This window comes from Elephas maximus, chromosome 10 (assembly GCF_024166365.1).
Source record: "Elephas maximus indicus isolate mEleMax1 chromosome 10, mEleMax1 primary haplotype, whole genome shotgun sequence".
In the NCBI taxonomy this organism is placed as follows: Eukaryota; Metazoa; Chordata; class Mammalia; order Proboscidea; family Elephantidae; genus Elephas; species Elephas maximus.
In genome coordinates this window covers 87,315,550-87,337,212 of record NC_064828.1, presented here as the reverse complement: position 1 = coordinate 87,337,212, position 21,663 = coordinate 87,315,550, and the positions used below count along the sequence as shown (strand labels likewise).

General features: G+C 48.5%; 1 protein-coding gene across 5 annotated transcripts in view; it reads left to right on the top strand.

Moving 5' to 3' along the window:
* Positions 1-19,407: 19,407 nt before the first annotated feature.
* Positions 19,408-21,663, top strand: part of LTBP2 (latent transforming growth factor beta binding protein 2) — a 119,630-nt gene continuing 117,374 nt past the window's right edge. For 3 of the 5 annotated variants that reach the window (XM_049897411.1, XM_049897412.1, XM_049897409.1), the window contains exon 1: positions 19,408-20,372. In XM_049897411.1, coding sequence (XP_049753368.1) covers positions 19,879-20,372 — 494 coding nt within the window. In that variant the 5' untranslated portion in view covers positions 19,408-19,878. The remainder of the gene's footprint in view (positions 20,373-21,663) is intronic. The other 2 variants (XM_049897413.1, XM_049897410.1) reach the window with 1 other exon arrangement.

Below are 21,663 nucleotides of genomic sequence, written 5' to 3'. Positions count from 1 at the left end.
ACTTTGGCAAAACCCACTGCTGTGTGACTGCTGACCCCTGAGCTCATAGTGGTTGAAGAACTCCTGGCCAACAGCACTGAGGACCACTCTGCCTTCTCATATGCCAAGCTTTCAGTGTCTGCGATGAGGAGCCCAAGGCCAAGTATGAGGAAGAGACCGGGGACAAAGAGAGTTAATATGATCTTAGGACAACCCTGGGCCTTTTATAGTACCAGATATTCCCTAGAGGTTACCTCAGATATTCTTCTTCCCATAAGAAATCCTTTCTACAATACCCCATCCAGCCTCTCTCTGAATACTTCCAGGGCCAGAGAGTTTGTTACTCAGCAATGGATCTGTTTTGTGTTGTGTTACTCCAAATGTTGTGTTTACTCTAAGTGAAAATCTGTGTCTCCATTTTTTTATGGTTCCTGACTCTGCCTCCGGAACAACACTGTGAACCCACTGTGGCAGAAACAATACTATTCGCTTTCCATTTCACGTGATACCTCAGTAAGGTTAAATAGAGTTGACAATACTTTCCTTCTTTGTCTCTTCTCTTTTCATGGGCTCTGTGCTACTTTTTCTTCTCATTCTGATATTACTTTATTGTCTACTTTCAGGATTCTCTCTTCTCCCCAACCTCCAAACACTGAAGTCTTAACTCTTTTTTTTTAAAAGTAGCATTGTTGAGGCATATTTTGTGTATCGTATAATTCACTCTTTCCAAGTATACAACTCAATTATTTTTTAGTAAGTTTACAAAGTTGTGCAGCCATCACCAAAAAAGGGGTTTAAAACATATTATTACCCCAGTAAAATTCCTCGTGCCCATTTACTGTTAATCCCTGTCACCCTATTCCCACATCCATTCCAAGAAGCCCATAATGTACTTTCTGTCTCTATATCTTTGTGTTTTCTGGATATTTCATATAAATGGAATCATACAATATGTAGTCTTGGGTAACCAGCTTCTTTCACTGAGCATAATATTTTTGAGGTTTATCCATGCTGCAGCATGTATCTGTAGTTCGTTCCTTTTTATTGATAAATAGTATTCCACTGTATGGGTATACTAGATTTTGTCTGTTCTTTCACCAGTTGATAGACATTTAGGCTGTTTCAAACTCTGGACTTTTATGAATAATGCCACTAAGAATATTTATGTGCAATCTGTGTGGATATAATAAATCCTTAACTCTTCTCACTCCTACTCTTTCTCAAGTCAGTCTCTTCCAAACCCACAACTATAATTTCCACAAGTATAAAGCCCACAACCACAAACTTTTCTCTTGGGCACACAGTTAGACTACATTTCCCAGCCTTCCTTGTTGTAAGGCGTGGCCATGTGAGTGAGTACTGGACAATGGAACGTGAACAGAAGTGATATTTGCCTCTTCCAAGCATCGCCCTTAAAATTTTTTCTGTGAAGTCCTCCACACTCTTTTTCTCTCCCCATCTATTGCCTGATTGTAAACGAAGAAGAATCTCTATAAGGTACTAGAGTTCCATGATGGAAGAACCTTGAGTCTCTGAATGTGTGGATCCAAAAACCAAAACCAAACCCAGTGCTGTTGAGTCAATTCCGACTCATAGCAACCCTATAGGACAGAGTAGAACTGCCCCATAGGGTTTCCAAGGAGCACCTGGCAGATTCGAACTGCTGACCCTTTGGTTAGCAGCCATAGCACTTAACCACTATGCCACCAGGATTTCCTTATGTGTGGATCAGAGCCCTCCTATTCCCCTGCTTGATTTGAGTAAATAGGTGAACTTTTTTTTTTTTTTATGACAATTAACCTGTTGTGACAAATACAAGCATAGGAGAAGCTGAATCCTTTTTTGCCCAAAAATTCAGTCACTTGAAGATTGCCAGAATCTTCTCCCACCAAGATTTCTCTTCTCTGGTAGCTCAACTGTTCCTCCTGGGTTATATTTATGATCATTCAGGTTACTTCCCTTGGAAGTGCTTCAGGGTTGTACTAAGTCATTTAAAACATGACATCAAAAATAAGCACAAAACTTCCACTGTGTCATAGAAGCTTGGAGCACACTGTTACCCTCCATGTTTTGAGCTGCAGATTCTATCCAAGACGGCACTAGACTTTTAGAAAGGTTGCATTTTTAGCTTATTTTGAACCAGAGGTTAACTAAGTGTGGAGAGCAGGCTCGCTGAAAGCAAATGCAGAAGTAAACAATATGTGAAGAAAGGAGATAAAGAAGATGATGCAACCTAGAGAAGAAAAACAACCTTACCAACAGAAGACACTGAGACCAACTAAGTCGTAAACAAGGACTTATCAATACCAAACAAACAGGCTCAAAGAGCTCCAATGAGTATAAAAGAAGGGACACTAAGACTCAACTTTGCTTGGAGTCATAACCAGAGCCAACTTGGTCATACGTTGCAGACTGGGAAGCAGTGGGCTGCGGCAGCTCGCATGGGCTTACTCCCAAGTCCTAGAGATGTTGCCTATCTTGGTCCATACGTTGAGGACTAGGGCCCAGGAGGTCAGGATGCAGTGAGCTGTGGCAGCTCACCCGGGCTTACTCTCGACCTTCCTCCTAGTCTAAAACATGTTTCTTGGTGCTCTGCTATCTCAGTCACATGTTGAGGGTTGAGACTCAGTGAGCAAGGAAGCAGTGGGCTGTGACAGCTCTCCTGGACTTACTCTTAGTTCACTCCTGACCCGATACATGTTGCTTTGGCCATATGTTGAGAGCTAAGGGATAATAAGCCCTTGTGCTCAAGAGACATGATAGAGATCCACGAGAGATTCTCGAGGATCGAGGCCAATTTGACATCCGAGCCATTTGACTACATCATGGTCAAGAGTTGGCCTCGACCAGATAAAAAACAATGCCCAAACTCTGCCCTCATTTGCCATAAGCTTGCTTGCTTTCCCTCTCCTTTCCCCTGGTGAATTGAGATCTCTGACGTCCAGGGTAGTCAAGAACCTGCGTGCCTATAATACTAATAACTAATAAAGACATTGTGGAAGGACACAAATCATTTGAAGTAGTCTTTGCAACCCCTTCCTCACGACAATAGGCTTCCCTTTTCAGTAGCTTTCCCCACCCTCATCCCCAATCCAGGTCATTTCACATGAACTGCTATCAAAGCAGTCTTCCTCATATTTAAATTACAATATTGAATTTTTGGACCAAGATGCAAGACTTTTTAACTTATCTGTATGAAATTTCACCTTACCAAGATCAGTTTATATTCTACTGCTATCATACAATTCTATCATTTATTCCTCCAGTTCTATGTCATGTGAAAATTTAATAAGAATGCCTTCTCTGACTTCCTCCAAATTGTGAGTAAAAGTCTTGTATAAGTTGCAGCCCTATCTCACATACAACTGTAGATCTCAGTGACCTCCATCCATTCATCAATATAGGGAATGGTTGTTTAAACATCTATTCGTATGCCTAACTTTTCCACTATGGGTTCAGATTTTTCCAGCCTATCCACACTGAATATCACTTCAAAGCTTTTTTTTTTTTTTTTTTTTTTTAATACAGTAATATTTTTCTGATCCGGAACCTCATCAAAAAAGGAAATGTGGTTTAATTATTGTGAGTGTGACTCTAGTAATTACTGTTTTGCCTCCTCTTCCTCATTCCCTTTTTTTTCTCCTAGCTAAGCCTTGCTCAGCGTTCTGGATCCAGCTCAGACACCACCTTCCCTAGGACCTTTTCTGACCAATCATCTCATACTCCCAGCCTGGGTTGGATGCCCTGTGTTGCATTCATGTTGCACCTTGAGGTTATCTCAATCACAGGAATTCTCAGGGTATGTGTTCTCTGCCTTTCCTGCTATCCTGGAAGATCCTTGAGGATAGGTATTAATACTAAGCCTTATTCTTCTAAACACCACTGATGCCTATGCAAAGAGGTTGCTCAGTAAATGATGCCTGAAATGCACTAGGCACACCCCAGCTGTTTGGAGTTAAGCACATCTGGCTTATCTATCTATGGGACAAACTGCAAGGGATGCTTCAGGGTTAGTGGTCATGAAGATGTATGTTGTGACACTCAGACATGATGTAACTTCAGCAAAATGAGCTCATGAGTTCAGGAAGGAACCTGGGGCTGGGGGAGAAAGGCTGGGGGGACAGGAGCCTGACTGGGTAGCTGAGCTCCCAAAGGAAGTCAGGGCTCCAAAGGGAATGGGAAATTCGGACAGGGTTCAGAAAAGCAGAGGCTCCTGGGGAAAAGGTCTGAAAGGAAGGGCACAGTCTGGTTGGTGGGTCATGCCAGCAGGAACCTGGGGACCAGGCTGGCCTGCTACATTGGCAGCTCCACAATTTCTATAAAACAGGGGCCATGTGGAGGGACAGACTTGTTGGAAGTAGAGCTAGGAGATTGTTTTATGCATGGTAAGCTTGCCTGCTTTATGTTGATTGATGTTTATTTGGGGTGGCTCAGGGTGGGTTGATGGAAATTAAGAGTGTTCTCTCCCTCTGCCCCTACCCATGCTCCATGCAGGCAACTCCTTTGTGCTGCTGTTGGCCAGACGGCAATGGTTTCAGAAGGCTAGATGAATAGTCTGTCCACTTCGATGCAAGCTGGTGGCTTCCATGTGGGGAACAAGTCTATTGTTCCAAATGAAGAAGCTACCTAGAGCTAAAAAAAACCTAGAGCTAAGCCCCCATAAATCCTCACCAACCTAACCCTCTACCTTCATCCCCTTCTATACCCCTATCTATTTCTACACAGGCTCCTTGCAATTCTTCCCAGGAGCTCAAGCTTTGTCTTACATCTAGGTGCCATTCTCCCTGCTCCCTCCCCCCACTTCTTCTGAGCCTTCAAGATTCAAGTCAAATGTCATCTCTTTGCATGGCTAGCATTCTTCTTCAGTGTACCTAAAGACTATTAATTCCTCTATGTGAAGCTATCAGCATCACACAGGCAGCGAGGATGGCTATCTATCCCTGGGTCCCCAGTGCCTAGTACAGTGCCTGACACCTATTAGGTTCAAAAAACATTTGTGGAAATGAGAACATCAGGATACCAGGCAAACAGGCTGACAATTAGAAGGTACAAACCCAGTGCCGTCGAGTTGATTCCGACTCATAGCTACCCTATAGGACAGAGTAGAACTGCCCCATATAGTTTCCAAGGAGCGCCTGGTGGATTCAAACTGCTGACCCAATTAGAAGGTAGGCAGATGCAAAGGATCCTGGGTGGTGCAAATGGTTTGCAGTCAGCAGGTAACCAAACAGTTGGTGATTCGAACTCACCCAGCAGTACCGCTCAAGAGGCAGTTGCTTCGGACAGAACAAGGGGATACTGAGTGGTTTAAAGTCAGGAAAGCTGTGCGTCAGGGGTGTATCCTTTCACAGTGCCGGTTCAATCTGTATGCTGAGCAAATAATCTGAGAAGCTGGACTACATGAAGAAAAACAGGGCATCAGGATTGGAAGAAGACTCATTAACAACCTGTGTTATGCAGATGACACAACCTTGCTGCTGAAAGTGAAGAGGACTTGAAGTACTTACTGATGAAGATCAAAGACCACAACCTTCAGTATGGATTATACCTCAACATAAAGAAAACAAAAATCCTCACAACTGGACCAATAAGCAACATCGTGATAAATAGAGAAAAGACTGAAGTTGTCAAGGACTTCATTTTACTTGGATCCACAATCAACAGCCATGGAAGCAGCAGTCAAGAAATCAAAAGATGCATGGCATTGGGCAAATCTTCTGCAAAGGACCTCTTTAAAGTGTTGAAAATCAAAGATGTCACCTTGAAGACTAAGGTGCGCCTGACCCAAGCCATGGTATTTTCAATCACATTATATGCATGTGAAAGCTGGGCAATGAATAAGGAAGACCGAAGAAGAATTGCCGCCTTTGAATTGTGGTGTTGGCGAAGAATACTGAATATACCAGGGACTGCCAAAAGAACGAACAAATCTGTCTTGGAAGAAGTACAACCAGAATGCTCCTTAGAGGCAAGGATGGCGAGACTGTGTCTTACATACTTTGGATTTGTTGTCAGGAGGAATCAGTCCCTGGAGAAGGTAACTCTGCTTGGTAAAATACAGGGTCAGCGGAAAAGAGGAAGACCCTCAACTAGATGGATTGACGCAATGGCTGCAATAATGGGCTCAAGCATAACAACAATTGTGAGCATGGCACAGGACCAGGCAGTATTTTGTTCTGTGGTACATAGGGTTGCGATGAGTTGGAACTGACTCGATGGTACCTGACGACGACAACAAGAGCGGCACTGCTGAGGAAACAGGCCTGGTGATCTGCTCCCGTGAAGATTACAGCCTAGAAAACCCTATGGAGCAATTCTATCCTGTAACACACAGGGTCCCCATAAGTCACAAAACAACAGCAGAAGGTAGGCAGGTGTGCTTAGAGACATCTTGGGTAGCAAAAAAGCAAGCCTGAAGATATCAATACACACTTTGAGACTAAGATGGCAAGTGGCAGGTTTCAGCAGTTAGGCAGGACAGTTAGGGTGGACAGCGTGCGTCCTGTGTGTATATGTGTGTGTGTCTGTACGTGACAGAGAGAAGAGACATGAGTCCTTCAGGGAGCAATAACTCAATCAGAAATGGGGATTGTTTCCCCTCAATCATTCACGGACCCTTGTCTGTCTCTTCTTGCCAACTGGAAGAGGAGAGATGCTGACAGCCTATCTCCAATGCACCCTGCCTGGCCCCCCAGCCCTGGCCCTCCCCCCAGAGGCTTTGGCACTTGCAGTCTCCCTGTCAGAGATGTTCCCAGGCTCTGAGGCCCCACTGCTGACATGCACAGCGCCTCTTGTCTTCCTTGGCCAAGACGGTCAAATAGCTCCCAACTTCTTGGGGGGAGTTAAAAGAGAGAGCTGAAAGGCCTGGGAGTTAGGAGACCCTGGTTGAAGTGCTGGTGCTGCCAATAACCAGGCATGCAATCTTGGACAAGCATCTCTTCACCTATAGGCCTCAGCTTCCTCAACTGTAAACTGAAGAGAATGGGCTGGCTGATTCCTCAGGGCTGTCCCCTCCAGCATGCACATTCTGTGATCCTGCACTTCTGGGATTCACACCTACCCCTTGCCTGTCTGCTCCTCAAATCAATATCTTCGCGTTGACAGGGAACTTTGAATTCATCCAGTAAAATACTCTTTTCTGAAGGAAGCTGAGGCCAGAGAGGGACGTGATCAGGGACACACCAGAGGCAGGCAGGGGACGAGAACCAGGGTTTGTGCTCCCTACCATGATCAGACCTTGGCCTTTAATGACTGCTTCAAATGAGACTGGTATAAACGGTTAAGTGCTCAGCTGCTAACCAAAAGTTTGGAGGTTCTAGTTCACTCAGAGACACTTGGGAGGAAAGGACTGGTGATTGATCTATTTCCAAAAAATCAGTCACTGAAAGTCCTATGGAGCACAGTTCTTTCTACTCTGGCACATACGGGGGCGCCATGAGTCAGAATTAACTTGACAGCAATTGGTTTGAAAAGAAAGTTCTTTGCTCCAAAGCTGTCCAAGTGTCCAGTGCAGCTCATTGCAGACCATGGTGGCTCCTTGGTCTTCTTCAAGCAATCAGCTCTGGGCCACATCACTTTTCAGCCTGTAGCAGGGGCCAAAGACCCTGGACCAAACCCTGGCCTTGTGTGAAGACCTGCACTCTAGCCTTCTCTGTGTTACTTACCAGCTGTGTGGCTCTGGGCAAGCCACTTCGCCATCTGGCTTTATTGTTTTCAGGTCATATGAGCCCCTATTGGCCTGTAAGCTCCATAGGATAGTGACTTGCCTGTTCTGAGCTTTAATCTCAGGGCCTGGCTATCAAACTAAAGTCTGTGAGTTCAGATTTTCAAAAGGGATTCTGATTTTCCCAGCAACCAAAGTCATCTATATTCAAATGAGCCTGCAGAAGTCTTAGGTCACTGAATGGCCCATGAAAGGGCTGCCCTGGGGTCAGGTGCTCATCCCTGGTCCAATCAATCGTGGTCTGGAGTGTAGTAGAGTGTCATTAGTAAATACAGTTGCTTTTTTTAGGCACTGTGGGTAGAAAGATGTCTATTAGAATCTCTATCTGTTGGTTGGGGAAACAGGGGCTCAGAGAGGTTAAGTTACTTAGCCAAGGCCAAATAGCTGGTAAATAACAGTACTGAGGTTAGAACCTCAAAGCCCCAACCTCTTCCCACTACTCCAGGATGGACAGCTGTTGACTAGTCATGCAGAGCAGAGTGAGGTGTTGTTGAGAGCTATGGGATTCAGGGGTGGCTGTAAGCTTTCCAGATAGGGGGGTCGGAAAGTCTTCTTGGAAGAGGTGGCCTTTGAGATGGGAGTTAAAAAACAGGTAGGGATGGGTGAGAAACATCTCAGGTAAAGGAACTGGATGTGAACCAAAGTACTGGGGGAAGGGAAGATAGAAGGGGAAACTAGGGGGGGAATTCTGAGTGAGTGGGACTGTGTTGAGTATTAGCATACATGGAAGGGAAAGATATGAGACAAGGTGTGTGCCAGGCCCAGTAAGATGTTTGGGCTTGATTTGTGCGGTAGTGGGGAGTGATTAAAGTTTGTTGAGCACACACAATACAAGGAAGTCAACACAACTGGACTAAACCAAAAGCTAAGACATTTCCTGAACACAACCAAACACTTCGAGGGACAGAGTAGCAGGGGCGGGGGTTTGGGGACCATGGCTTCAGGGGACATCTAGGTCAATTGACATAACAAAGTTTATTAAGAAATTGTTCTACATCCCACTTTGGTGAGTGGCCATCTAAGATGGAACAATTGGTCCCAACCTACTTGGAGCAAAGGAGGATGAAGAACACCAAAGACACAGGGAAAATATTAGCCCAAAAGAAAAAAAAAATAGACATGTAAACCAGAGACTCCAACAGCCTGAGACCAGAAGAACTAGATGATGCCCAGCTACCACTAATGACTGTCCTGACAGGAAACACAACAGAGAGTCCCTGACAGAGCAGGAGAAAAGTGGGGTGTAGAACTCAAACTCCCATAAAAAAGCAAGACTCAATGATCTGACTGAGACTAGAGGAACCCCAGAAGACATGGCCCCGGACTCTGTTATCCAGAACTAAAACCATTCCCGAAGTGAACGCTTCAAAGATTAGACTGGACTATGAGACATAAAATGATACTCATGGAGAGTGTGCTTATTAGTTCAAGTACATACATGAAACTAAATGGGCAGCTCCTGTCCAAAGGCGAGATGAGAAGGCAGAAAGGGATAGGAGCTGGCTGAATGGACATGGGAAACGCAGGGTGGAAAAAAAGAGTGTGCTATCACATTATAGGGAGAGCAACTAGGGTCACATAACAATGCGTGTGTAAATTTTTGTTTGAGAAAATAAGTTTAACTGTAAACTTTTACCTAAAGCACAATTAAAAAAAATGTTGTTGAGCAGGTGAGTGACCTGATCAAACTTGTGCTGCCAGAAAATGTATAGTTAGTTGCTTACAAGTCTGTTTCTCCTTGTCTCCATAGCCCCTGCCACAGGACCTGGCACATGGTAGGTCCTCTGTGTGAACTAGCAAATGAAAGAAGGTGAACTGGGCAGAGGTGGGGAGGTATGGAACGGAGCTGGGCAGATACTGGTGGCTGCCACCACCTTCTAGCGAGGACCTGAGGGGGAGTGAGAAGAGAGTGGAAACTGGCCAGGCCTTCAGGACAGATTGGATATGGGGGTGAAGAGGAGGGGGAGGAACCGGAGTCGCCTTCCCTTCCTTCCTTGGCCATCAGCCTCTGCTGGCCTGAGGTCTGGTCTGGTGAGGCAGAGTACAGAGCATGCCTCTGCTGTCTGTGTGAGTTCCTGAGGAGTGAGATCTTTAATTTTTGTCTGCTGAGCCCTGATGGGCGAGGGGCCAGCCTGTGTTACAACCTCCCAGAGGCCCCTGGGCCAAAGCACTCAGACCAGAGTGGACGGAAACAAGGAATGAGTCACACAGACTGACTGGGGCCCATTGGCATCTGGCTGTACCTTACCTCCCCTCATCTCTCCTTCTTGACCTGATGTCCCTGCCCTTTCCTGGGGGTCTAGGGAATTTGGGCCTGTCTCTGAGGGCTTGTGGCCCTAGAGAGCATGTTGGGGACACCAAGAAAAACTCCTTTGAGTGTTCGCATTCTCAACATATAATCCAGGAAAAAGTGAACTTTGAGAGATGATGACAGAAGGTGTCATCCCTCTTTCTTTGCCTTGGCAATGAAAAATAGAACAGAAAAGACCCTACAGCAGTCCCCTTGTCTGCCCCCCACCCCACACTACTTGGGTTGTGTGGGATGCCACTGTGTCTCAGCAAGCAAACCAAAGTGGGGTCAGGTTGGAAGTCCCCAGTGACAGCCAAAGGAAGTCACTCCCTGCTCACCTCGTCCTCAAATTCCTGCACAGCCTTTCCAGAACCCTGCACAATCCCCCAACCCATAGGGGTTTCTCCCTGGGAATTCTGAAAGACTAATTCAGTGTATGATCTGTCCCCATCTAAATAACCCCCCTCCCCCCATACCTCCACCCTCCCCCCCATAAGCCCCAGTCAAGCACATGAGGTCTCTGTGATCTTACTGGGAGGAAATAAAAGACCTTCCAGGGTGCTCACACTGTTCCCTGGTTCAGATCTTCAGGCACTCCACTTGGGGAAAAGTTATGCTTCAGGCCACAGAAGTTCTAGAAGATTCTACCCCAGCCAGGGACCAAAGGAATTTATGCAGGTAAATCAGAAATATTGTCTGAGCTTATAGCTAAATACATAGAGTTTTCAGATCAGCCCACCCTGTAGAGACTGAAAATGAAAGGAAACGGAGTGAAGTCAGGGATTTTGAAGAGCTGCCCATTTCACACCATTGCAGGACATCCTGGAGTGATGGCTTCATGCTATAGTGGAAATGTCGTGGACTTTGGAGCTGTTCAGACTTTTTAGTTGAGTCCTGGCTCAGCTCCTAGCTGTGTGGCCTTGAAAAGAGACTTCATCCCTCTGGGTCTGTAAAATGGAAGTTGCAATGCCTACCACACAGGGCCTCATAAATACTCTATTTATGTCACTTATTTTTTTTTTTTTCCCAAAGAGAAAAGCTGTGGATTGAGGAGCCTTATATAGTGATGTGCAAACTACTTGATGTAGAGTAAACTTGATTTCCTTCCTTCTCCTTGATGGGTGGGAATTAGAGCCACTGAAACCCACCACAATGACTCCTGCCCTCTTCTTACCGTCAGGGATTGAATTCTGTCCCCCCAAAAATGTATGTATTAACTTGGTTAGACCATGATTCCCAGTATTCTGTGTTTGTCCTCCATTTTGTAATTGTAATTTTATGTGAAAGAGGATAAAGGTGGGATTATAACACTCTTACCGGGTCACATCCCTGACCCAATATAAAGGGAGTTTCCCTGGGGTGTGGCCTGCACCACCTTTTATATCTCAAGAGATAAAAGGAAAGGGAAGTAAGCAGAGAGTTGGGGACCTCATACCACCAAGAAAGAAGCACCGAGAACAGAGCGCATCCTTTAGACCCGGGGTTCCTGCGCAGAGAAGCTTCTAGTCCAGGGGAAGAGTGAAGAGAAAGACCTTCCTCCAGAGCCAACAGAGAGAAAGGCTTCCCCTGGAGCTGACTCCCTGAATTTGGACTTCCAGCCTACTAGACTGTGAGGAAATAAATTTCTCCTTGTTAAAGCCATCCGCTTGTGGTATTTCTGTTATAGCAGCACTAGACGACTAAGACATTTACCCAGGGTGGATCTTCAGCTGGAAAACAGGCCTGAGGAGGGTAGGGTGTCTTGATGGGGGTAACTCGTGATAGATACTCTGTGTGGCCATCAGCAGCCTCCACCACACCAACAACTATAAATGCTTCCATTTCCCAAAGAAATGGAGCCAGAGGTGGTCCTCCTCCCCCTGGAACCTGGCATTGGTTTAATGTTTTGGACCAGACAAACCAGGAGTAAATCCTAGTGCAGCTGTGTGACTGTGGGTAAGTCATCTCCCCTCTCTGAGCCTTCATCCCTTCATCTGCTACATGGTGAAATAATAGCACTTCTTTTATGAAATGGAAAATCTTATTGTGAGGGTTACCACATGGCCTGGTGCATTTTAAGCACTCGAGAAATATCAGCTGGTAATGGAGTAGCAGTCATTGACCCTTCCCACGATGGTAAATAAACCAGAAAAACAAACCCATTGCCATCGAGTCGATTCCGACTCATAGCGACCCTGTAGGACAGAGTAGAACTGCCCCGTAGGGTTTCCAAGGAATGACTGGTGGATCCAAACTGCCAACCTTTTGGGTAGCAGCTGTAACCCTTAACCACTGTGCCACCAGGGCTCCACGATGGTAAAGAGGGCTGGATGTCTAATTTGCCCTGATGGTGGGAGTGGCAAGATGAGCAACATTATCTCCATTTTCAGATGAGGAAACAGAGGCCAAGGGCATTTCAGAATTCAGATCTGTTCACAGAAGACAGAAACACTGGGGGGGGGGGGGGCGGGGTTGTTGGGGGACCTTTCCAGAACATTCTGCAACAATAGGCCAGGTCACCTGAACCCTACACAGGCCACTGCACTATGATCATTCTCACCCAGCCAGCACGTCATGCTCACCTGGAGGAGGCAGGTGCTGGCAGACCAGGACAGGACAGGCATCTGGGATGGAGCGGTTCTGACAGCCTCTGTGGGCCTTGAAGGCCTTGCGCTGGAGGGAGCTAGGGCTTCTCCATACAGCCTCCACCTTCTGAACTGGAGGCTGAGGCTGCACAGTGCAGGGGTACCAGATGCCCAGTGTCTGGAGGAGGACATCCAAACCCACAAGCCACTCCCATCTGGAAGGCTGGGAGCCCAGGCAACCTTTCTTTGGCTGTTTTGCCCACTGATTAACCAGGAAATGTGTTATTTGTTCTAAGCAGAGGAACGAGCTCTCCTGGGGAGAGGAATTCAGGGCTGGAGGTCCAGTCACTTCCAAGGAAGAAACATCCCTGGAATTTTGTCGGGAGTCTGGGTCTCAGCAAAGGGAGCAGAAATCCCTTCCTTGTTTACCAAATTAGTTAAGGTTCTGGTAGCTCTCTGGCCGCCAGCATTGTTCCAGCAAGACATGTGAAAGCAATTAGATTGTCCTGGGTGTCCAGCAGACTGCCATCCCCTCTGGTGATGTATGTGTCCAGGCAAACCTTTCCCTGCTGGAATCTCTTTATCACTCTCTTGTCTTTGGGACTCTGCAGGGCTCTCCAGAGATGATTTCTGTCCCCAAACCCAAGAGCTGGGTGAGGAGGCTCAGCATCATTCTCTGCCCCATCAAGGAGGAGTGGGGAAGTGACACATGGTGAGTCAGGGGCCATGCCAGAAATAGTCAGCTAACTACCCCCCTACCTTCTATTACTGGGCAGGAAGGGAAGAGGGGAGCAGAACATTCTGACAACCCCAGGTTGCTAGGAATTGAATTACAGGCTAGCAGGCAGGGAAGAGGTATTTTGGTGGTGGCAGTGTTGGGGTGCTTGAGGAGGTACCAGTTCAATTCTGAGGAGGGTTACTGACTCATAAGCTCGTGCTGGAGGCAAGATGGTGCAGTCTTAAAAGCTTGGGCTCCGGAGGGAAACTACTAAGGTTAGAATCGCGCGTCTGTTACTTATCAGCGACGTGATCTTGGGCAAGCCTCTAACCTTTCTTAACCTCAGTTTTCTCCTTTTTATAGTGTGGACACCATAATGTCTCCTTTGTTTGGTTAGATGGGTTGATTTATGTAGCAGGCTTAGCACTGTGCTTGGACCATAGTAGGCTCAATAAATTTTGGCAGCTTAAACACACACACACACGCATGCATATTTCAAAGTGTTTGGGGGATTAGAAATTCTGAGGTGCTGCATCTCAACAGCTACAAGAAAGGGAGTGATGGTGGGCAATAAGGGGGAGGCATGGCAAGGAAGACAGGGCTGGGATGGGAGTAGGAAATGCCAGTCTTTGGAGTAGATTAGCCAGACTGTGGACTCTCAGGAGAACAGGGTGGGGATTTCCAAGGTCCGTTTATTCACCAAGGAGTGGGAGGGGCGCCTGGTGGTGAGGGAAGTGTGTCTGTGTGAGGGTTTTGGCTGAGTTCGAGCAAGCGGTGAGAGGCTGAATGGGCGGCAGACTTCCAGAAGTGCAGACGGAGGAGACGGAGCAGTAATAATGACTTGGACACACAGGAGGAAAAAATAGCTCAGGGACGAAGATGATGCCAAGGTTTCTGGCCTTGAGAGGCTCTTAGAGACCTGAGGTGAGTGTTGAGGGATGAGGAGGAGAGCTCCTGAGGGGAGTGGGCAGGTTGTGGGGAGAGGAAGGGAGCCTGGAACAAGAGAGTTGGGCAGGTATCTGGAAAGGAGAGGGAAGTGTGGCACTGAGATTTTCCCATAGCTGGGGAGGGAACTGAGTATTCTGGGAACTGAGATGGCATTCATCCCAAAAAGCAAGTGGATCTAGACCCAAAGGTCTTTGGGGCTAGACCTAAATGCAGCAAGAATGTGAACTTGGGCCAGTAACTATCACCCAGAACCTCAGTTTTTCTTTCTTGGTCTAATGATAACAGCCCCCTCTACTTGATGGGATTATTCTGTTACTCAGTCAGTTAGCCATCCATTCCACACATGCTTCTCGGCTGTTTATTAGTGTAAAACACTATTCTAGGCTCTGGGGAAACTGTGGTAAGCAAGGCAGGCAAGATATCTGTTTTCATTGAGCTATCACTTTGGTTGGAGAAGTCAGATGATAAACAATTTTATGGGTTGCTGAACAGGTATTTTGCTGCAATCTTAGAATTTCTGCTAGAAAAATAAAGGCTTAATATTCTCACATTACAAAGAGAAGCACCAAACTCCTTACTAAAGTCAGATCAGGCTCAACAACTATCCAACCCCATTCCTCAATTCCAACCTACAAATGGAAGGATTGAAGAAAGCCACTAAGCTAGAGAACTATTGCCCCAGTAGGGAGGGCTGAGATTTCCCCTCAGAAGGTGCTCCCCAGTGCAAATTAAGGAAAGGGAAGCCCCAAGAGAACCAATCATAGGGATTGGGGGCTGGCAAGAAGGGGAGACCAGCATGACTTCCCACAACTCTTCCCTCACTGAAGCTGGCTGAGCTGCTAGAGCTTGCAGGCTACCCCAGTGTACCAAAGGACAGCAGGAAAGTTCTTGGGAGAACCCAAAATATATCTCTAGGAACTGAAAATCGAAGAGCTGCATCCACAGGTGTGGACCTTCTGTCTGGAAAATTCTGACTGTGGGGCCCGGCTGGGGCAGGGGGTGGGCTATATGGCAGTGAGAAGCAGCCAACTCACCACTGGTTTGTCTGGCATGGATGTGAAAGTCCCACATGAGGCAGAGGATGCGGGGGTCTGCACGAGGTTGGACACCCACCGCTTTGCTACAACAGCATGGGGCAGGGGAAGTTGCAGTCCTGCAGAAAGCCCCCCCAAGAACCCACAGATGTACCCATGAAACAGCCAGCACATTGTTGTTGTTGTTTTTAGGTGCCATCGAGTCAGTTCCAACTCATAGCAACACTTTGCACAACAGAATGAAACACTGTCTGGTTCTGCACCATCCTCACAATTGTTGCTACGCTTGAGCCCATCGTTGAAGCCACTGTGTCAATCCATCTAGTTGAGGGTCTTCCTCTTTTCCACTGGCCCTGTATTTTACCAAGCATGATGTTCTTCTCCAGGGACTGATCCCTCCTGATAACTTGTCTAAAGTATGTGAGATGTAGTCTCACCATCCTTGCTTCTAAGGAGCATTCTGGTTGTACTTCTTCCAAGACAGATTTGGCCGTTCTTTTGGCAGTCCACGGTATGTTCGATATTCTTTGCCAATACCATAATTCAAAGGCGTCAATTCTTCTTTGGTCTTCCTTATTCATTGTCCAGTTTTCTCATGCGTATGAGGTGAATAAAAACACCATGGCTTGGGTCAGGCACACTTCAGTCTTCAATGTGACATCTTTGCTTTTCAACACTTTAAAGAGGTCTTTTGCAGCAGATTTGCCCAATGCAATGCATCTTTTGATGTCTTGACTGCTGCTTCCATGGCTGTTGATTGTGGGTCCAAGTAAAATGAAGTCCTTGACAACCTCAATCTTTTCTCCATTTATCATGATGTTGCTTATTGGACCAGTTGTGAGGATTTTTGTTTTCTTTATGTTGAGGTGTAATCCATACTGGAGGCTGTGGTCTTTGATTTTCATCAGTAAGCGCTTCAAGTCCTCTTCATTTTCAGCAAGCAAGGCTGTGTCATCTGCATAATGCAGGTTGTTAAAGAGTCTTCCTCCAATCCTGATGTCCTGTTCTTCTTCATATAGTCCAGCTTCTCAGATTATTTGCTCAGCATACAGATTGAATAGGTATGGAGAAAGAATATAACCCTGATGCACACCTTGCTTAACTTTAAACCATACAGTATCCCTTGTTCTGCTCATACGACTGCCCCTTGATCCATGTACAGATTCTTCATGAGCACACTTAAAAGTTCTGGAGTTTCTATTCTCTGCAATGTTATCCATAATTTGTTATGATCCACACAGTCAAATGCCTTAGCATAGTCAATAAAACACAGGTAAACATCTTTCTGGTATTCTCTGCTTTCAGCCAGGATCCATCTGACATCAGCAATGATATCCCTGGTTCCACACCCCCTTCTGAATCTGACTCAAATTTTTGGCTGGTCCCTGTCAATGTACTGCTGCAGCCACTTTTGAGTGATCTTCAGCAAAATTCTACTTGTGTGTCATATTATGGTATTGTTTGACAAATCCCTATTCAGTTGGATCACCTTTCTTGGGAATAGGCACAAATATGGATCTCTTCCAGTTGGTTGATCAGGTAGCTGTCTTCCAAATTTCTTGGCATAGACGAGCGAACACTTCTAGCACTGCATCTGTTTGTTGAAACATCTCAGTTGGTATTCCATCACTTCCTGGAGCCTTGTTTTTTGCCAGTGCCTTCAGGGCAGCTTGGACTTCTTCCTTCAGTATCATTGTTACCTCCCGAAATGGTTGAATATAGACCAATTCTGTACATGGCACCTGCCAATCGAGGGCCCCTGTCACATAAGACTTCACCACTTTTTCTCCAATACCTCTTCCCCACCCTGGCACAGAGGAGTCACAGCAGAAAAGGAATATCAGAAAAACAGACCACTCCCTGCTCTCCCCACTACAGGTTCTTGAGACAAGGGATGGGTCTATGGGGGAAGAGGAGAAATTTAAAACTGGATGTGAGATTGAGTTTTGATTAGTCCCTGAAAATTGGTCTTAATCCTTGGAAACTCTATGGGGCAGTTCTACTCTGTCCTATAGGGTCGCTATGAGTTGGAATCGACTTGATGGCACTGGTTTTTTGTTTTTTTGTTTTTTTTTTTGCTGGGTTACCAAAAGAAGGCTGCTCCCGTGACTTACAGGAGTAGAAAAACTAAGGACTCTGAGATGAGATGAAGGGCGGAGAAGGGAGATTCAACACAGTACCATGGAAAGAAACAGGTAGAGAAAAATAAAGCCATTTCCTGATTATCTCTCTTCAGGTTCAGCCTATTCAATAAATCAGTTATACCAGTAAACAAACAATTCCAACTGTTTATTACAGCAATGAAGATAACAAAAGAGGGGTGATGTGATAGTGACTTGGTGATAGTGGTGGTGGGTGGGGATTCTCTACATGGAGTGATCAGCGACAGCCACTTCAGGTGATATTTGAACTGAAAGGTGAAGCAATGAGGAGCTAGGCCTAGAAACATCTTGGAGAAGAGTGTTCCAGGCATTAACCTGGTTTGTTTAAGGAGCAGAGAGAAGCTGAGTGCAGCTGCCGTGTGGCGAGTTCCTGAGCAAGCAGTGAGATGGGGCCAAAGCATGCAGGGCTTTGTAGGCCAAGGTCAGGAGATGAGGCTTTCTTCCAGCATGAGGTGTCAACTGTGCGGGTCCTTTGTACAGTGTAGGAAGTTGTAAACTGGTATCTTCCTGTCTCCTTCTTCACTCTGCCTCCTCAGTCAGGAAACCCAGAATCTGCCGTGGTGGTGTCGATTGCACTCATAGCCATTCCATCGGGTTTCCAAGGCTGTAAATCTTTACAGAAGCAGACTGCCACCTCTTTCTCCCATAGAATGGCTGGTGGGTTCAGATCACTGACCTTTCGGTTAGCAGCCAAGCACTTTAACCACTGCACTACCAGGGCTCCTTGAATTAGGAAACAGCAGGCTGTAAAAATGCACTGGGGCAACCGTGTTTGCCAGGCCTTCAGGCTTTGGAGCAGGAGGCCATGGATGTGCATGACAAGCTGATTATTGGGGTACCCAGCCTGATGGCATTTGGCACTGAGACCATCCCCCATCGCTGCCAACACAAGAAAATGTGACAACACCCTCCTCCTCTGGGCTTGAGCACCAGCTCAATCAGTCACCCTGGAATCTCCCTGGGGAAACTCCTCAGGGAGTGAAGGGCTGGGTGGGCGAGTCCAGGGAATGGAGCTCGGAGCCGAGGCAGGAGGCCAGGATTTCATTCCCCTCTTCGTCACACACTGTCTCCTTGAGTGACCTTATTCCAGAGGCTTCTAATCTATGCTTCTGTGAAAAGAGAACACCTTTTCCAGCTTCCTCCATCACTAACGACCCTGATGCAAGGGGCAGAGGATTAATATCAAGGAGAGAAGGAGTTGAAGGGTCTAGCAGGAAAGGGATTTTGGCCAGCAAGTGCCACTTCGGAGCTTCCCGCCCACACACTATCCAGGCGGCTGGCGGCGGCAGGCACCGGCGGATCCACCGGGAAACAAGGTACTGCGCCGGTTTACAGTAAGCAAGGTAACGGTTAAAATCCCGTTGCCGTCAATTCCGACTCATAATCCCCATAATTTTCCAATTTCACATGGGTTCACATGTCGTGAACAATTTTACTTCAAAGATGTGGTGGAAAACAGGTGAAAGTATGCACTACAGATTAGTAACTAAACACAAGGCGGTGCGTGCTTTGTTTATTGTGTAAAACGTCCCTGGCGGCAGGTCTCCCCTCTCAAGAAACAGGGTGGCTAAGGACGCGGCCAACTCCACTAGAGGGCGCGCGCCCCCAGGCGACCTTCCAGCGCTCCCGCGTCCCGCCGCGACCGAGAGAGGCGAGCTCCTTGGCTTTGCCCAGCGCCGACAGACACCCGGGCCAGGCGCCCCCAGCGGCTGGGGCAGGAAGCGTAGGGGCCTGGTGCGGGTCCTTCGGGCCCTGTCCCTGTCACGCAAGTTTCAGTACTTCTCCCGGACTCCTTCACACCTTCGAGGCTGCAGCCTTGGTCATCCGACCGGGAATTTGTTCCTGAGGTCGGGGCTGGAGATAAACTCGAAACAGGTCGGAAGTTGGACCTTGCCTAGGGCAGGAGAAAGGCTGCGCGGGTTCCCCTGCCCGGCAGGCGCCATCTCCCCTACCAGTCCTCGGGTCAGCCCTGCGCCACCCTCAGTTCCTCAGGGGTTAATCCCCCTCTCCGCCCGCTCGCTTCCCGGTGCCAAAGTGGGTGTTGCTGGAATTCCTCTCTCCCTCTCCCGTAATGAGGGGGCTGAGCTGTCCCTCCAAGGAGGGGGCATGGTGTGGATAAAAGAGACCTAAAAGCAGGGGGAGGTTTCCAAAAATAAAACCGTCCGGTTCCCTTCAGAAGACTTCAGTGACAGAAGAGGAGGCGGGAAGGTGCAGCGGTGGTGCGCGGCGGGCTGGAGACGAAGTGCGGACGCGGGGCTCAGGGCGCGCAGACCTCGGCGGCGTACGCCACCCGGTCCTCGCTCCGGAGACAGCCCGACCCCAGTCAGCTTATTCCCGGGCCTTCTAGACCAGAAGAAAGAGGGCCGCCTGGCAGGGTCCAGAGCACAGCCCGCGGACAGCTCGAGCGCGCCAATTCCAAGCCCCCGCGCGGCTCCCTGAGCGCAAGGCTCTCTGGCCGCCATGAGGCCACCGCCCGCAGCCCGCTGCCCCGAGCTTCTACTGCAGAACCTTTGGAAGGGCTTCTTGCCGCTCCTCCTGGCTCTCTTCGTGGGCATGAGTTATGCCCAGAGGGACCCAGTCGGGAGATACCAGCCGACTGGTAGGGACGCGAATCGGCTGAGGCGCCCCGGGGGCAGCCATCCAGTGGCGGCTTCAGCGAAGGTGTACAGTCTGTTTCGGGAGCAGAACGCGTCCGTCCCGGGCTTGCCATCCGAGGAGCCGCCCCAGCGGGGCTGGGGGAGTCCCAGAAATTCCGCCGAGGCGGAGGCCAGGAGGCCTTCCAGCGCGCAACATCCTCGCGGAGTCCAGCCACCTGCGCAGCCGCGGAGACGCAGCCCCCAGGGCCAGCAGCAGCCCACAGCCTGGTCTCGGGCAGCTCCGGCTCTGCCGCGCCTCCGGACCTCGCAGCGGCCAGGGGCTGCGCCCCCAACCCCGCCTCGAAGGCGGCTCACGGGGTGAGCACGGAAGAAGGGTGCATGGGGCAGCGAGGGTTGGGGGTCATGTGCGCGCACTCGTGGAGGGGTGTGCAGCGGAGTAGAGAGGGAGCAGGGCCGTGTCCTACGTCCCCCTGGCCTCAGTACTGCGGGGATACAGCACCAAGTCCCGAAGCTAGGACTCAAAGATCTGACCCGCTTTCGAGGAGTTGAGAGAAAGACCACACCATTCCCACTCTTTGGCACTAGCTCGCGCCGAGCCCCCATGTGAAATCCTTCCTTAAGGCATCTCTGCGTTGGCTCGCTTTTTTGCGGACCTGGCTAACCTGCGTTCGCAGTGCCGCCTGGATTCAAGAGGGAACTGGGTGGGGACAGCGGGGTGAGCGCTCCGGCAGGAGCAGGAGTGGCGGGAGCTGGGACACTAGAGGCTGACAGGAGGTTTGCGGGCTCAGGGTGGAAGATGTAGCGGCTCCAGGGCCAGGAGGCAGGCGCATCTCAGGACGCGGGCTGGCAGCAGCACAGGCACACGCGGACAAGAGTGTGGGCTAGGGGGCTGGCATGCCTGGAGTGGATATGGGAATGGGGGAGGGGGTAGGCGCAGGCACAGGGACACTTTGGGCAGGGAGCCTGCCCCTGATGTGGCTTCACAGTGAGTATGTGAAGAATTGGTTCTCTGTATGCCTCTGTGCATCTAGGTGTCGCTGCCACTGAAGGACTTTGCACCTACCCTTCCCACCAGCCCTGCGATTTACTCTCTGTCCTCCCCCGGGCACCGCCCGCTGCCCACCGGGGGCGCCTTTGCAGCGTAGGGATATTACCCAGCACCCCTTCCCACAATCAGTGGTCATTATGGCAGCGGGGCATTCAGCTTGGTTTGGGCATGGCAAGTGTCTCCGGAGTGGAGGGCACAGGAGAACCGGGCTGGGTGGGGCTGTAGGGGTGCCATAGGTCTTGGCCTGCACCTCATTTACCATTTGGGTTTAGTCAATGTGCTCAGCATGAAGGACAGTTTTAACCCAGTTCTAATCCTGAGGAGGTTCTCACCTCACAGCTTTTGCACTTGCTGTTTTCCTTGGCTGGAACGCTTCTCCCATAATTCAGCCCTGTTCACTCCCTCACTTCATTCAGACGTGTGCTTAGAGAGGCCTTCCGTGACCACCCTGCCCCGTCACTCTCTCCCTTCACCCTGCTTTATGTCTTCATAGCACTCAACACTAACCCAGATTAGATTTTTATTCATTTGTGTGTTTATGGTCTGGCCTCCCAGCCCACACTGATATAAGTTGCATGAAAGCAGGAACTTTGTTGTTGT